The 18,286-nt window shown below is 44.1% G+C and overlaps 1 protein-coding gene across 1 annotated transcript in view; it reads left to right on the forward strand.

Annotated features, from left to right (window-relative positions):
• Positions 1-18,286, forward strand: part of LOC139751165 (probable tubulin polyglutamylase TTLL2) — a 64,390-nt gene that overhangs the window by 15,002 nt on the left and 31,102 nt on the right. The window contains exons 2-3 of the mRNA XM_071666278.1: positions 8,007-8,144; positions 10,990-11,093. Coding sequence (XP_071522379.1) covers positions 8,007-8,144; positions 10,990-11,093 — 242 coding nt within the window. The remainder of the gene's footprint in view (positions 1-8,006; positions 8,145-10,989; positions 11,094-18,286) is intronic.

Genomic DNA, 18,286 nt, shown 5'->3' on the forward strand with positions numbered 1-18,286 from the left:
ACTGACAGCACGTCGACCCCGGTATACCACATCGTTCCAATTCATTCTATTCCTTGCACACCTTTCACCCTCCTGTATGTTCAGGCCCCGATCGCTCAAAATATTTTTCACTTCATCCTTCCAACTCCAATTTGGTCTCCCGCTTCTCCTTGTTCCCTCTACCTCTGACACATATATCCTCTTTGTCAACCTTTCCTCGCTCATTCTATTCATATGTCCAAACCATATCAACAAACCCTCTTCGGCTCTCTTAACCACTCTTTATTTCCACACATCTCTCTTACCCTTTCATTACTTGCTTGATCGAACCACCTCACACCATATATTGTTCTCAAACATTTCATTTCTAACACATCCATCCTCCTCCGTACTACCCTATCTTTAGCCCATGCCTGGTAACCATATAGTATTGTTGGAACCACTATTCCTTTAAACATAACCATTTTTGCTCCCCGAGATAACTTTCTCCCTTTCCACGCATTCTTCATCGCTCCCAGAACCTTCGCCCCTTCCCCAACCCCATGACTCACTTCTGTTTCCATGATTATTCACTGGTAAGTCCACTCCGTGATATCTAACACGCTTCACTTCCACTATTCAAGCTTACATCCCAAGTAACTTGTCCCTCAACCCTGCTGAACCTAATAACCTCGCTCTTATTCACATACCCTCAAATTTCCCCTTTCACACACTCTGCCAAATTTGGTTACCAACCTTTACAGTTTCTCACTCGAATCCTAGCGCTACCTCGCTGAAACAGGAGGTGGCGATGCTGTTTCTGTGGAGCGGGGTGGCACCAGGAATGTATGGAGGCAAACAAGTATGAACATTTACACGTGTTTACATGTATATATATATATATATATATATATATATATATATATATATATATATATTTATATATATATATATTTTTTTTTTTTTTTTTATACCTCGTCGCTGTCTCCCGCGGTTGCGAGGTAGCGCAAGGAAACAGACGAAAGAAATGGCCCAACCCCCCCATACACATGTACATACACACGTCCACACACGCAAATATACATACCTACACAGCTTTCCATGGTTTACCCCGGACGCTTCACATGCCTTGATTCAATCCACTGACAGCACGTCAACCCCTGTATACCACATCGCTCCAATTCACTCTATTCCTTGCCCTCCTTTCACCCTCCTGCATGTTTAGGCCCCGATCACACAAAATCCTTTTCACTCCATCTTTCCACCTCCAATTTGGTCTCCCTCTTCTCCTCGTTCCCTCCACCTCCGACACATATATCCTCTTGGTCAATCTTTCCTCACTCATTCTCTCCATGTGCCCAAACCATTTCAAAACACCCTCTTCTGCTCTCTCAACCACGCTCTTTTTATTTCCACACATCTCTCTTACCCTTACGTTACTTACTCGATCAAACCACCTCACACCACACATTGTCCTCAAACATCTCATTTCCAGCACATCCATCCTCCTGCGCACAACTCTATCCATAGCCCACGCCTCGCAACCATACAACATTGTTGGAACCACTATTCCTTCAAACATACCCATTTTTGCTTTCCGAGATAATGTTCTCGACTTCCACACATTTTTCAAGGCTCCCAAAATTTTCGCCCCCTCCCCCACCCTATGATCCACTTCCGCTTCCATGGTTCCATCCGCTGACAGATCCACTCCCAGATATCTAAAACACTTCACTTCCTCCAGTTTTTCTCCATTCAAACTCACCTCCCAATTGACTTGACCCTCAACCCTACTGTACCTAATAACCTTGCTCTTATTCACATTTACTCTTAACTTTCTTCTTCCACACACTTTACCAAACTCCGTCACCAGCTTCTGCAGTTTCTCACATGAATCCGCCACCAGCGCTGTATCATCAGCGAACAACAACTGACTCACTTCCCAAGCTCTCTCATCCCCAACAGACTTCATACTTGCCCCTCTTTCCAAGACTCTTGCATTTACCTCCCTAACAACGCGAGGTAGCGTTAAGAACAGAGGACTGGGCCTTTGAGGGAATATCCTCACCTGGCCCCCTTCTCTGTTCCTTCTTTTGGAAAATTAAAAAAATGAGAGGGGAGGATTTCCAGCCCCCCGCTCCCTCCCCTTTTAATCGCCTTCTACGACACGCAGGGAATACGTGGGAAGTATTCTTTCTCCCCTATTCCCAGGTATAATATATATATATATATATATATATATATATATATATATATATATATATATATATATATATATATATGCGTGTATGGGGGTTTATGTGCATATATGTGTATTTGAGTGGACGGGCCATTCTTCGTCTGTTTCCTGGCGCTACCTCGCTGACGCGGGACACAGCGATCAAGTATGATAATAATAATAATAATAATAATAATAATAATAATAATAATAATAATAACAAAAATAATAATAATAATAATAATGACGATAATAATAATAATAATAATGATAACAATAATAATAATGCTATTTCGTGTGTGGCGGGGCAGCGATGGGAATGGATGAAGGTAGCAAGTATGGATATGTACACGTGTATATATGTCTGTATATGTATACGTTGAAATGTATATTAATGTATATGTGTGTGTGTGGGCGTTTATGTATATACATGTGTATGTGGATGGGTTGGGCCATTCCCCGTCTGTTTCCTTGCGTTAACTCGCTAACGGTTAAGTTTATATATATATATATATTGGAAAGGATCACAATTTTGCGCGTGATCAAGATATTCCTATGAGTCCACGAGGAAAATGAAACACGATAAGTTCCCAAGTGCACTTTCGTGCAATAATCACATCAGGGGAGACACAAGAGAGAAATATAACATTCAGTTGATATACATCGAGGAGACGAAGCTAGGACGCCATTTGGTAAACATGTGATTTTTTACCAAATGGCGTCCTAGCCTCGTCTCTTCGATGTATATCAACTGAAAGTTATATTTCTCTCTTGTGTCTCCCTGGTGATGTGATTATTACACGAAAGTGCACTTGGGAACTTATCGTGTTTCATTTTCCCCGTGGACTCATAGGAATATATATATATATATATATATATATATATATATATATATATATATATATGTGTGTGTGTGTGTGTGTGTGTGTGTGTGTGTGTGTGTGTGTGTGTGTGTAAGAGAGAGAGAGAGAGAGAGAGAGAGAGAGAATGTACCCAGAGAATCAGTAGTACCTTCTGTAAGCCAAGCAGCGAGGGTGGGTGGCGTTGGCGCCTCCTGTCCTGCAAAATTAATTTCCCCCAAAGCTTCTGCAGCAGCAGCAGCAGCAGCAGCAGCACGCTTGGTTACATACAGCTGTGGCTTGGATCCTCATCACGGAAACTGAAACGGAGGGAAGAGATAGATAGATAAAGTAGGGATATAGATAGACAGATAGATAGATAGGTAGTGTGAGTGTGTGTGTGTGTGTGTGAGAGAGAGAGAGAGAGAGAGAGAGAGAGAGAGAGAGAGAGAGAGAGAGAGAGAGAGAGAGAGAGAGAGAGAGGGTTGGTGCAGTGGAAGGGGAGGGAGGGAGGGAGGTGTGTTCGTGTAGAGAGAGGGTAAGGTAAGCCACGCGCGCCACCACGCATCATAACGCTAATGGCCCGCCTCAGGTGCGTGTCTCATGAGCTTAGCGGGCTCCAGCCGCCCTCACTGGTCCAAGTTATTTCTGTGCCATTGATTTGTGGCAATGGTTATATGTGATTGTTCTTTATAGCAGAAATTACGGATCGTCTGATGGATTCAATGATTGATTGGTTCTTGTAGTTTATGACCGTCAGCAACGATTGTCTTGCAATACAAACATTAACAGTAGCGAGCATGTACATATGATGATCATGGAAAAGAAATTCATGGATCAAGTATAATAAGAGTAGAGAGACATACACGTATATCTTGGTGAAGAAAGTATAATAAGAGTAGAGAGACATACAAGTATGTCTTGGTGAAGAAAGTATGATAAGAGTAGAGAGACATACACGTATATCTTGGTGAAGAAAGTATGATAAGCAAGACATTACATGTATATCTTGGTGAAGAAAGTATGATAAGAGAAGCAAGACATTACATGTATATCTTGGTGAAGAAAGTATGATAAGAGAAGCAAGACATTACATGTATATCTTGGTGAAGAAAGTATGATAAGAGAAGCAAGACATTACATGTATATCTCGGTGAAGAAAGTATGATAAGACAAGCAAGACATTACATGTATATCTTGGTGAAGAAAGTATGATAAGAGAAGCAAGACATTACATGTATATCTTGGTGAAGAAAGTATGATAGGAGAAGCAAGACATTACATGTATATCTTGGTGAAGAAAGTATGATAAGAGAAGCAAGACATTACATGTATATCTTGGTGAAGAAAGTATGATAAGACAAGCAAGACATTACATGTATATCTTGGTGAAGAAAGTATGATAAGACAAGCAAGACATTACATGTATAACTTGGTGAAGAAAGTAAAACTTTTCTGGATTTCAATTGAAATATCTATCAAGCATATTGTTAAATGTATCTATCAAGCCTATTGTTAAATGTATCCATCAAGCCTGTTGTTAAATGTATCTAGCAAGCCTATTGTTAAATGTATCTATCAAGCCTATTGGTAAATGTACCATCAAGCCTGTTGTTAAATGTATCTATCAAGCCTATTGTTAAATGTATCTATCAAGCCTATTGTTAAATGTATCTATCAAGCCTGTTGTTAAACGTATCTATCAAGCCTAATGTTAAATGTATCTATCAAGCCTATTGTTAAATGTACCTATCAAGCCTATTGTTAAATGTATCTATGAAGCCTATTGTTAAATGTATATATCAAGCCTATTGTTAAATGTATCTATCAAGCCTATTGTTAAATGTATATATCAAGCCTATTGTTAAATGTACCTATCAAGCCTATTGTTAAATGTATATATCAAGCCTATTGTTAAATGTATCTATGAAGCCTATTGTTAAATGTATATATCAAGCTTGTTGTTAAACGTATCTGTCAAGCCTATTGTTAAATGTATCTATCAAGCCTATTGTTAAATGTACCTATCAAGCCTATTGTTAAATGTATCTATCAAGCCTATTGTTAAATGTACCTATCAAGCCTATTGTTAAATGTATCTATCAAGCCTATTGTTAAATGTATCTATCAAGCCTATTGTTAAATGTACCTATCAAGCCTATTGTTAAATGTATCTATCAAGCCTATTGTTAAATGTACCTATCAAGCCTATTGTTAAATGTATCTATCAAGCCTATTGTTAAGCGTATCTATCAAACCTATTTTAAACGTATCTAACAAGCCTATTTTAAGAGTATCTAACAAGCCTATTTTAAGAGTATCTATCAATCCTATTGTTAAACGTATCTACCAAATGTATCAATCACGTCTGTTGTTAAACGTATCCACCAAGCCTATTGTTGAACAAAAGTACCTCGTCTCATTCAAGATCAAAACTTTTGGCCACGAGTTTATATCCATTATTACTAGTTAAATCACATGAACTTTCCTTAACAGCATTGTTACATGATCGAGATTGACGAAACCTTGGATAATTTTGAACACTTGTATTTGATCATCTCTGAACCTTTTCTGTGGCTGTGTTATATAATAACTGTCTTACAGAGCAGTTAGAAGTGGTTATGTTATTTGATGATTCTGAGCTATCTTACATGTCATTATATCTATCTGTTGATGGTTGAACAAGATGATCCTGCAATAAGTTGTTACTTTAATCGTGTAAGAGAGAGAGAGAGAGAGAGAGAGAGAGAGAGAGAGAGAGAGAGAGAGAGAGAGGGGGGGGGGATGGCGAATTAAGAAATTAAGTTAGTTATCTACATCACTGGCCAGATATATTTGATGATAGTTGGTTCAGGCCAAACTAGGTCATTACCAGGTCAAAAAGTGGCCCGGAAAACAGAGGCTCATCCAAGACTTAACAAGAAGCCACACTGATGCCCGAACTAACTGTTCATTACTTAACGCCTTAATTATGTCATTTGGATCACACAAACGAACACTAAAGTCATTATCATAAATAATTGGTCAGGTAGTTTTACCAACACAGATATTAACACCATCGGTACTGTTAACACAGATACTAACACCATCGGTACTGTTAACACAGATACTAACACCACTGGCACTGTTAACACAGATACTAACACCACTGGTACTGCCAACACACACTAACACCACTAGTACTGCCAAAACAGATACTAACACCACTGGTATTGCAAACACAGATACTAACACCACTGGTACTGCAAACACAGATACTAACACCACTGGTACTGCAAACACAGATACTAACACCACTGGTACTGCCAACACAGATACTAACACCACTGGTACTGCCAACACAGATACTAACACCACTGGTACTGCCAACACACACTAACACCACTAGTACTGCCAAAACAGATACTAACACCACTGGTACTGCAAACACAGATACTAACACCACTGGTACTGCAAACACAGATACTAACACCACTGGTACTGCCAACACAGATACTAACACCACTGGTACTGTTAACACAGATACTAACACCACTGTTACTGCCAACACAGATACTAACACCACTGGTACTGCCAACACAGATACTAACACCACTGGTACTGCCAACACACACTAACACCACTGGTACTGCCAACACAGATACTAACACCACTGGTACTGCAACACACACTAACACCACTGGTACTGCAAACACAGATACTAACACCACTGGTACTGCAAACACAGATACTAACACCACTGGTACTGCCACCACAGATACTAACACCACTGGTACTGCCAACACAGATACTAACACCACTGGTACTGCCAACACAGATACTAACACCACTGGTACTGCCAACACACACTAACACCACTGGTACTGCCAACACAGATACTAACACCACTGGTACTGCCAACACACACTAACACCACTAGTACTGCCAAAACAGATACTAACACCACTGGTACTGCAAACACAGATACTAACACCACTGGTACTGCAAACACAGATACTAACACCACTGGTACTGCAAACACAGATACTAACACCACTGGTACTGCCAACACAGATACTAACACCACTGGTACTGCCAACACAGATACTAACACCACTGGTACTGTTAACACAGATACTAACACCACTGTTACTGCCAACACAGATACTAACACCACTGGTACTGCCAACACAGATACTAACACCACTGGTACTGTTAACACAGATACTAACACCACTGGTACTGTTAACACAGATACTAACACCACTGGTACTGCCAACACAGATACTAACACCACTGGTACTGCAAACACAGATACTAACACCACTGGTACTGCAAACACAGATACTAACACCACTGGTACTGTTAACACAGATACTAACACCACTGGTACTGCCAACACACACTAACACCACTAGTACTGCCAAAACAGATACTAACACCACTGGTACTGCAAACACAGATACTAACACCACTGGTACTGCAAACACAGATACTAACACCACTGGTACTGCAAACACAGATACTAACACCACTGGTACTGCAAACACAGATACTAACACCACTGGTACTGCAAACACAGATACTAACACCACTGGTACTGTTAACACAGATACTAACACCACTGGTACTGCCAACACACACTAACACCACTAGTACTGCCAAAACAGATACTAACACCACTGGTACTGCCAACACAGATACTAACACCACTGGTACTGATAACACAGATACTAACACCACTGGTACTGTTAACACAGATACTAACACCACTGGTACTGCCAACACAGATACTAACACCACTGGTACTGCCAACACAGATACTAACACCACTGGTACTGCCAACACAGTAGTTCCAGGCTCTAGAGCCAAGCTTTGCTGCCAGGATCTGGTGTTAGGTCCTGGTGTCAACCTTTGGTGTCTGGCCCCTGTATGTAATGATCTGGTCTCAGGGAGTGGTGTGGTGGTAGTGACCATTATAAGGGAGCACTATATGGTCTGGTCTTGCACAGGTGTGTGTAGAGCGCGGGTGGAGAGTGTGGGAGGGGATGGTGGAGAGTGACGACTGGGGAAGCGCCGGCCCTTCCTGGCATCTCTGGTGGCGTCATGGCTTTCCTCCCGCTGTCTACAAGAAGCTTAGATCACACCAGGTAAGTCTACAGGAGGCTCAGATCACACCAGGTAAGTCTACAGGAGGCTCAGATCACACCAGGTAAGTCTACAGGAGGCTCAGATCACACCAGGTAAGTCTACAGGGGGCTTAGATCACGCCAGGTAAGTCTACAAGAGGCTCAGATCACACCAGGTAAGTCTACAAGAGGCTCAGATCACACCAGGTAAGTCTACAGGAGGCTTAGATCACGCCAGGTAAGTCTACAAGAGGCTCAGATCACACCAGGTAAGTCTACAGGAGGCTTAGATCACGCCAGGTAAGCCTACAAGAGGCTCAGATCACAACAGGTAAGCCTACAAGAGGCTCAGATCACACCAGGTAAGTCTACAGGAGGCTCAGATCACACCAGGTAAGTCTACAGAAGGCTCAAATCACACCAGGTAAGTCTACAGGAGGCTCAGATCACACCAGGTAAGTCTACAGGAGGCTCAGATCACACCAGGTAAGTCTACAGGAGGCTCAGATCACACCAGGTAAGTCTACAGGAGGCTCAGATCACACCAGGTAAGTCTACAAGAGGCTCAGATCACACCAGGTAAGTCTACAAGAGGCTCAGATCACACCAGGTAAGTCTACAGGAGGCTTAGATCACGCCAGGTAAGTCTACAAGAGGCTCAGATCACACCAGGTAAGTCTACAGGAGGCTTAGATCACGCCAGGTAAGCCTACAAGAGGCTCAGATCACACCAGGTAAGCCTACAAGAGGCTCAGATCACACCAGGTAAGTCTACAGGAGGCTCAGATCACACCAGGTAAGTCTACAGGAGGCTCAGATCACACCAGGTAAGTCTACAGGAGGCTCAGATCACACCAGGTAAGTCTACAGGAGGCTCAGATCACACCAGGTAAGTCTACAGGAGGCTCAGATCACACCAGGTAAGTCTACAGGAGGCTCAGATCACACCAGGTAAGTCTACAGGAGGCTCAGATCACACCAGGTAAGTTTACAGGAGGCTTAGATCACGCCAGGTAAGCCTACAAGAGGCTCAGATCACACCAGGTAAGTCTACAAGAGGCTCAGATCACGCCAGGTAAGTCTACAGGAGGCTTAGATCACACCAGGTAAGTCTACAGGAGGCTCAGATCACACCAGGTAAGTTTACAGGAGGCTTAGATCACGCCAGGTAAGCCTACAAGAGGCTCAGATCACACCAGGTAAGTCTACAAGAGGCTCAGATCACACCAGGTAAGTCTACAGGAGGCTCAGATCACACCAGGTAAGTCTACAGAAGGCTCAGATCACACCAGGTAAGTCTACAGGAGGCTCAGATCACACCAGGTAAGTCTACAGGAGGCTCAGATCACACCAGGTAAGTCTACAGGAGGCTCAGATCACACCAGGTAAGTCTACAGGAGGCTCAGATCACACCAGGTAAGTCTACAGGAGGCTCAGATCACACCAGGTAAGTTTACAGGAGGCTTAGATCACGCCAGGTAAGCCTACAAGAGGCTCAGATCACACCAGGTAAGTCTACAGGAGGCTTAGATCACGCCAGGTAAGCCTACAAGAGGCTCAGATCACACCAGGTAAGTCTACAAGAGGCTCAGATCACGCCAGGTAAGCCTACAAGAGGCTCAGATCACGCCAGGTAAGCCTACAAGAGGCTCAGATCACGCCAGGTAAGTCTACAGGAGGCTTAAATCACACGAGGTGAGTTTGTAAGAGGCTGGTACCATACGAGTCTACAGGAGGTTTAGTTCCCACCAGATGAAACCACAGTGGATTTGATTTCCACCAGAGAGTCTGTAGGAGGCTCAGATCCCACCAGTTGAGTCTCCAGGAGGCTCAGGATCCACCAGGTAAGCCTTGAGGGTCAAATCTTCCCAGTACAGTCTGCAGCAGGGTTCGGTTCTCGCCAGAATAGCCTACATGTGGTTTAGATTCCACATGATGAGTCTAAACTAGGCTTAGATACCACCAGGTAAGTCTACAAGAGGCTTAGATACCACCAGGTAAGTCTACAAGAGGCTTAGATACCACCAGGTAAGTCTACAAGAGGCTTAGATACCACCAGGTAAGTCTACAAGAGGCTTAGATACCACCAGGTAAGTCTACAAGAGGCTTAGATACCACCAGGTAAGTCTACAAGAGGCTTAGATACCACCAGGTAAGTCTACAAGAGGCTTAGATACCACCAGGTAAGTCTACAAGAGTTCAGATCCTACCACCTGAGTCCACTTGAGGCTTTTTAGATAAGTCTTCCGGAGGCTTAGATCCCACCAAGTGAATCATTAGAAGGATTTTCCCAAGTTCAACCTCAGGTGATCCCTGATGACCCTAGGTGAATTCGTCACTACCTAGTTCAATCCAAGATGACCCCGATGCTCCCAGGTGACCTCAACAATCCATAGTTCAACCCTAGGTGATCTCTGATGACCCCAGGTGAACTAAATACCACCTAATTCATACCTAAGTCGTCAGTGATGACACCAGGTGACTTCCCTAGTTAAGCCCTACGTGATCCCTGATGACCCTACATGACCTCAGTTCAACTCTAGGTGATCCATGATGGACCCTGGTGACCTCAGCCCTCCCATAATTATTCAACCTTAGGTGACCCCTAATGACCGCAAGTGAAATCACCACTATCTAGTTCAACCCAAAGTCATCCCTGATGGGCCAAGGTGACCCCAACAGGTTCAATCCTTGGTGATGTCTGATGACCCCAGTTGACTTCTGCAATACCTACTTCAACCTGATGACCACCACCTCCCAGGTCCTCACTAGGCGACCCCTGATAGTGATGTCAGCACTCAGGGCCTTGTTCAACCTTAGGTGAAGCATGACGACCACAAGTAACCTCAAACCCTCTCTCCTTCAGGTCATCAACCACATACCGCGGGCCAACGGTCTCTGCAAGAAAGACAGCCTGGCCAGAGCACTCCAAAAGATGAAGCATGTCTTTGGCACCACCTTCGACTTCATGTGAGTTTAGCCACCTATAGGCTTAATCCATCCCCTGTCTCCTAATCCATCCCCTGTCTACTGATCCATGCTGCTACTGTTGGCACTAATGCTGCTACTGTTGGTACTAATGCTGCTACTGTTGGTACTAATGCTGCTACTGTTGGTATTAATGCTGCTACTGTTGGTACTAATGCTGCTACTGTTGGTACTAATGCTGCTACTGTTGGTACTAATGCTGCTACTGTTGGTACTAATGCTGCTACTGTTGGTATTAATGCTGCTACTGTTGGTACTAATGCTTCCACTGTTGGTACTAATGCTTCCACTGTTGGAACTGATGTTAATACTCTTGGTACTAATGCTGCTACTGTTGGTACTAATGCTGCTACTGTTGGTACTGATGCTGCTACTGTTGGTACTGAGGCTGCTGTTGTTGGTACTGATGCTGCTACTGTTGGTACTGATGCTGCTTCTGTTGGTACTGATGCTGCCTCTGTTGGTACTGATGCTGATCCTGTTGGTACTGATGCTGCTACTGTTGGTACTGATGCTGCTACTGATGTGAATACTGTTGGTACTGTTGCTACTACTGTTGGTACTAATGCTGCTACTGTTGGTACTAATGCTGCTACTGTTGGTACTAATGCTGCTTCTGTTGGTACTGATGCTGCCTCTGTTGGTACTGATGCTGCCTCTGTTGGTACTGATGCTGCTCCTGTTGGTACTAATGCTGCTACTGTTGGTACTAACGCTACTTCTGTTGGTACTAATGCTGCTACTGTTGGTACTGATGCTGCTACTGTTGGTACTAATGCTGCTACTGATGCTGCTACTGTTGGTACTAATGCTGCTACTGTTGGTACTGATGCTGCCTCTGTTGGTACTGATGCTGCTTCTGTTGGTACTGATGCTGCCTCTGTTGGTACTGATGCTGCCCCTGTTGGTACTGATGCTGCTACTGTTGGTACTGATGCTGCTACTGATGTGAATACTGTTGGTACTAATGCTGCTACTGTTGGTACTAATGCTGCTACTGTTGGTACTAATGCTGCTACTGTTGGTACTGATGCTACTACTATTGGTACTGATGCTGCTTCTGTTGGTACTGATGCTGCCTCTGTTGGTACTGATGCTGCTCCTGTTGGTACAGATGCTGCTACTGTATGTACTGATGCTGCTACTGTTGGTACTGATGCTGCTCCTGTTGGTACTGATGCTACTACTGTTGGTACTAATGCTGCCACTGTTGGTACTTATATTAATAATGTTGGTTCTGATGCTGCTACTGTTGGTACTAATGCTGCTACTGTTGGTACTAATGCTGCCACTGTTGGTACTGATGCTGCTACAGTTGGTACTAATGCTGCCACTGTTGGTACTGATGCTACTACTATTGGTACTGATGCTGCTACTGTTGGTACTGATGCTGCTACTGTTGGTACTGATGCTGCCACTATTGGTACTAATGCTGCCACTGTTGATACTGATATCAATACTGTTGGGACTGATGCTGCTACTGTTGGTACTAATGCTGCCACTGTTGGTACTGATGCTGCTACTGTTGGTACTCATGCTGCCACTGTTGGTACTAATGCTGCTACTGTTGGTACTAATGCTGCTACTGTTGGTACTAATGCTGCCACTGTTGGTACTGATGCTGCTACTGTTGGTACTAATGCTGCTACTGTTGGTACTAATGCTGCTACTGTTGGTACTAATGCTGCCACTGTTGGTACTGATGCTGCCACTGTTGGTACTAATGCTGCCACTGTTGATACTGATATCAATACTGTTGGGACTGATGCTGCTACTGTTGGGACTGATGCTGCTACTGTTGGGACTGATGCTGCTACTGTTGGTACTAATGCTGCTACTGTTGGTACTGATGTTGCTACTGTTGGTACTGATGCTGCTACGGTTGGTACTGATGCTGCTGCTGTTGGTACTGATGCTGCTACTGTTCGTACTCATGCTGCCACTGTTGGTACTAATGCTGCCACTGTTGGTACTAATGCTGCCACTGTTGGTACTAATGCTGCTACTGTTGGTACTAATGCTGCTACTGTTGGTACTAATGCTGCTACTGTTGATACTGATGTTGCTACTGTTGGTACTAATGCTGCTACTGTTGGTACTAATGCTGCTACTGTTGGTACTAATGCTGCTACTGTTGGTACTAATGCTGCTACTGTTGGTACTAATGCTGCTACTGTTGGTACTGATGCTGCTATTGTTGGTACTGATGCTGCTACTGTTGGTACTGATGCTAGACTTTCCTTCTCTGCTGTGGATATCTACAGCGCAAGAGATGGGGCTGCACGAGTTTGAACTCCCTCCCCGTACAGTACAAGAGATGGAGCGCCACGAGTGTAGAACCCCCTTCCCGTACAGTGCAAGAGATATGGCCCCACAAGTGTAGAACTCCCTCCCCGTACAGTACAAGAGATGAGACACCACAAGTGCAGAACTCCCTTCCCGTACAGTACAAGAGATGAGACACCACAAGTGCAGGACTCCCCTCCCGTACAGTACAAGAGATAGGGCCCCACAAGTGTTGAACTTCCTCCCCGTGCAGCACAAGAGATGGGACCCCATGGGTGTAGAACTTCCACCCCTACAGTACAAGATATGGGGCACCACAAGTGTAGAACTCATTCTCCATACAGTAAAAGAGATGGGATCCCACGAATGTAGAACTCCCTCCCCATACAACAGAAGAAATGGGACCCCTTAAGTGGAGAACTCACTCCCTGTACAAGAAATGGGGTCCTACAGATGTAGAACTCTCTCCCCGTACAGTACAAGAGATGGGGCACCATGAATGTAGAACTCAATCCCCTTACAGTACAAGAGATGGGGCCCCACGAGAGTAGAACTCCCCGTATAGTACAAGAGACGGGGCATCACAAGTGTATACCCCCCTCCCCTCCCCGTACAGTACAAGAGATGTGACCCACGAGAGTAGACTAGTACAGTAAAGGAGATGGTACACCATAAGTGTAAAACTCCCTCTCCGTACAGTACAAGAGATGGGGCACCATGAATGTAGAAATCACTCCCCTTACAGTATAAGAGATGAGGTCCCACGAGAGTGGAACTTCCCCGTGCAGTACGAGAGATGGGGTCCCACAAGTGTAGAATTCACTCCCCGTACAGTACAAGAGATGGGGCACCACCAGTGTAGAACTCCATCCCCGTGCAGTACAAGAGATGGGGCACCACAAGTGTATAATCATCCCCATACAGTACAAGAGATGGGGCCACACGAGTGTAGAACTCCCTTCCCGTACAGTAAAAGAGATTGGGTCCCACGAATGTATAACTCACTCGCCGCACAGTACAACAGATGGGGCCCCACGAGTTTAGAACCCCTCTCCGTACAGGAAAGGAGATGGAACCCAACGAATGTAAAACTCCCTCCCCGTACAGTACAAGAGATGGGGCCTCACGAGTGTAGAACTCCCTCCCCGTACAGTACAAGAGATGGGGCCACACTAGTTAAGAACTCCCTCCCGTACAGTACAAGAGATGGGGCCTCACGAGTTAAGAACTCCCTCCCCATATAATACAAGAGATGGGGCCCCACGAGTTTAGAATCCCTTCCCGTACAGTACAAGAGATGTGGCCCCACGAGTTAAGAACTCCCTCCCCGTACAGTACAAGAGATGGGGCCCCACGAGTTTAGAATCCCTTCCCGTACAGTACAAGAGATGGGGCCCCACGAGTTTAGAAACCCTTCCCGCATAGTACAAGAGATGGGGCCCCACGAGTTAAGAACTCCCCGTACAGTACAAGAGATGGTGCCCCACGAGTTAAGAACTCCCTCCCCGTACAGTACAAGAGATGGTGCCCCACGAGTTAAGAACTCCCTCCCCGTACAGTACAAGAGATGGGGCCCCACGAGTTTAGAATCCCTTCCCGCATAGTACAAGAGATGGGGCCCCACGAGTTAAGAACTCCCTCCCCGCACAGTACAAGAGATGGGGCCCCACGAGTTAAGAACTCCCTCCCCGTACAGTACAAGAGATGGGGCCCCACGAATTAAGAACTCCCTCCCCGTACAGTACAAGAGATGGGGCCCCACGAGTTAAGAACTCCCTCCCCGTACAGTACAAGAGATGGGGCCCCACGAGTTAAGAACTCCCTCCCCGTACAGTACAAGAGATGGGGCCCCACGAGTTTAGAATCCCTTCCCGTACAGTACAAGAGATGTGGCCCCACGAGTTAAGAACTCCCTCCCCGTACAGTACAAGAGATGGGGCCCCACGAGTGTCGAATTCCCTCCCCATATAGTACAAGAGATTGGGCCCCACGAGTTTAGAATCCCTTCCCGTACAAGACAAGAGATGTGGCCCCACGAGTGTAGAACTCCCTCCCCGTACAGTACAAAATGGTAAGCACACACAGAGATACACAAACACAATGAAAACTGCATAACCTCTTTCTCCGTAAGGAAGGTTTGATATTGATAATAATAATAATAATAATAATAATAATAATAATAATAATAATGTGTTGAGAGAGGTAGGTGATGGGATGTGTGACCATTATTACCTGGTGAAGGCGTAGGTCTAGATATGTAGATTAGTTGGAGATTGATGCGGGATCTTACACCGTTCTCAAACACTTCATTTGCAACACATTCACCTTGTGTGTGCTCTCTTACATATGTAGAGCTCATGCCTCGCACCTACACACAATCGTCGGCTCTGGTGTACCATCAAACACACCCTCTTTACTCTAACATGATGACTTTTCTTTCCTTATACTTCTTATTGCACCTTAGCCCCCTGCACCTACACTGTGGCTCACTTCACCTTCCATAGTTCCACTTGCTGCCATATCCCCGGCCAGGTTCTCTCAATTTAAACTCACATTTTGATTAAAATGTCTTTTTTCTTTTTTCTTTTTTTCTCAACTTAATATCATTGCTTTTCTTTGCTTTATTCTTAACTTCCTCCTTTCACACACTCTTCCATTCTCAGGCACCAGCTTCTGCAGTTTCTCACTTGAATCTGCCACCATCGATGTGTCAACAGTAAACAAGAACTGATTTATCTCACAGACCTCCCCTTACCCCAAGGTACTGAAGATCTGTCCTGTCCAAAAACTTTACATTCACCTCACCACTCCATCCAGCACACATGACACCCCACCGGAGGGCCACCTTTACTCTTCCTACTCGTACTTTCGATAAAACCTCTTCATTGTTCCTGACAGGTTTCTTGCCACACCATATTTTAGTAACACTTTCCCCAGACCATTTTTATAAACCCCATCATATGCCTGTCTAAGGCAATAAATGTCACATACAAATGATCTTTCTCTGAGTATTTTTCACACTTTAGAGCAAACACCGGATCTACATACTCTGCCATTCTTGAAGGCAGATTGTTTCTGCCCCAACCAGAAGCTTTGTGCATGGCACACTCTCTCAGTCACCACTCTCTCACAACTTACCAGGCACATTCAACAAACTTAAACCCTCTGTCTTGAGCATTCACTTTTGTCCCCCTTGCCTACACACAATAGTAACATACAGGCTTTCCCACAGTCCTTTGTCGCCTTACATACATACGATTAAAATCCTAACAAACCGATCAATAACGGTCGCCTCAAGTACAATATCATCCACTCGGGCCGACTTGCCACACTTTGTCTTACGCATGAATTCATCACCTCTTCTCCTTTTACAAAACAACTTGTCATCTCACTTCGCACGCCTCCTCGACCCAAACACTCCACATCTGCCATACTATCATCAAACACATTTAACAAACCTTCAAAATACTCACTTTTCTGTGCCTGTTGCCACTTTCCCATTTACCCCTTTCGTCGATGTTCCCATTCGTTTTCTTGTTTTTCTCATCCTGGTAACTTCCTTCCAAAGCATTTTTTTCCTACCTAAAGTTTGCTGACATTGGTTCGCCCCATTTCTCATCTGCCCTCTTTTTCAGCCGCTGTGCCTTCCTTTTGACCTCCTGTCACTTTCTTTTGTACATCTGCCTGATACGCTTACTCCTGCCTTACAAGAAACACCCAAACACTATTATCTTCCACTAACATCATCCCATCATCCATTACCCTTCTCAAATGCCACTCACCACCTTCCGCATGCCTAACACTTCTCACATATCCGTCAGCACCGCTTCCCTACATGTCTTCCATGTCTCACCCACTATAATGATAATAATAACATCAACAAATAAAAATGATAACAATAGATGATAATAATGATAATAATAATAATAATAATAATAATTTCAATAGTAACATCAACAATTAAAAATGATAATAATAATACTGATAATAATTTCAATAATAAACTGATAGTTATAATGATAATAGTAATAATATTAATAATGATAAAAATAATAATAATAATAATAATAATAATAATAATAATAATAATAATAATGATAATAATAATAATAATAATAATAATAATAATGATAATAATAATAATAATAATAATAATAATGATAATAATAATGCATGTTTATAAGTAGGACTAGGGGTGAGTGATGGTTTCAGGTGATGTGATGTCACCATGGCTGTTTAATCTGTTCATTGAACGGAATGGTGAGGGAGAAGAATGAGTCCTGAGGTTGGGGGCAGGTTTACAATAGACTAGGGGTTAAGGGGCCAGAAGGTGAGCCACTTGCCTTTAGCACATGACCACAGGCGAAGCTGGTGTCTGGTTTGGGGAACATGTGCGAAAGATGTGTCGAGAATTGACACGAACAACAGCAGCACTAGCGAGGAGACAGAGGGGAAAGTTTAACGATGTGGAAGCAGTTGATGGTTTAGGTGGGAATGGACTTGCCTGAGGTGGAACCATTGAGTCATAGCGTGGCAGAGGCTAAGGTTCTGGCTACTTACTGTAAGGAGTAAGAACGAGGAGAGATCAGTGTCTGCTGGCAGACTGAGGGAAGACTAGTCCCGCCTGCCCAGTGCATCTTGGACTCCACTGCAGATGATTGGGTGAAAATGAGCCAGTGGCAAGTGAAGTGCCTAACTTGGGACGATGTTTGGTGTAAGGTGTGGTTGGAAGTGGAGGATGACTGACAGCGTAGGAGAGAGGTATGGTTGGAAGTGGAGGATGACTGACAGTGTAGGAGAGAGGTGTGGCAGGAAGTGGATGATTACAGACAGTGTATGAGAGAGGTGTGGCAGGAAGTGGAGGATGACTGACAGTGTAGGAGAGAGGT

The sequence above is a fragment of the Panulirus ornatus genome, chromosome 11 (genome assembly GCF_036320965.1).
Source record: "Panulirus ornatus isolate Po-2019 chromosome 11, ASM3632096v1, whole genome shotgun sequence".
Classification (NCBI taxonomy): Eukaryota; Metazoa; Arthropoda; class Malacostraca; order Decapoda; family Palinuridae; genus Panulirus; species Panulirus ornatus.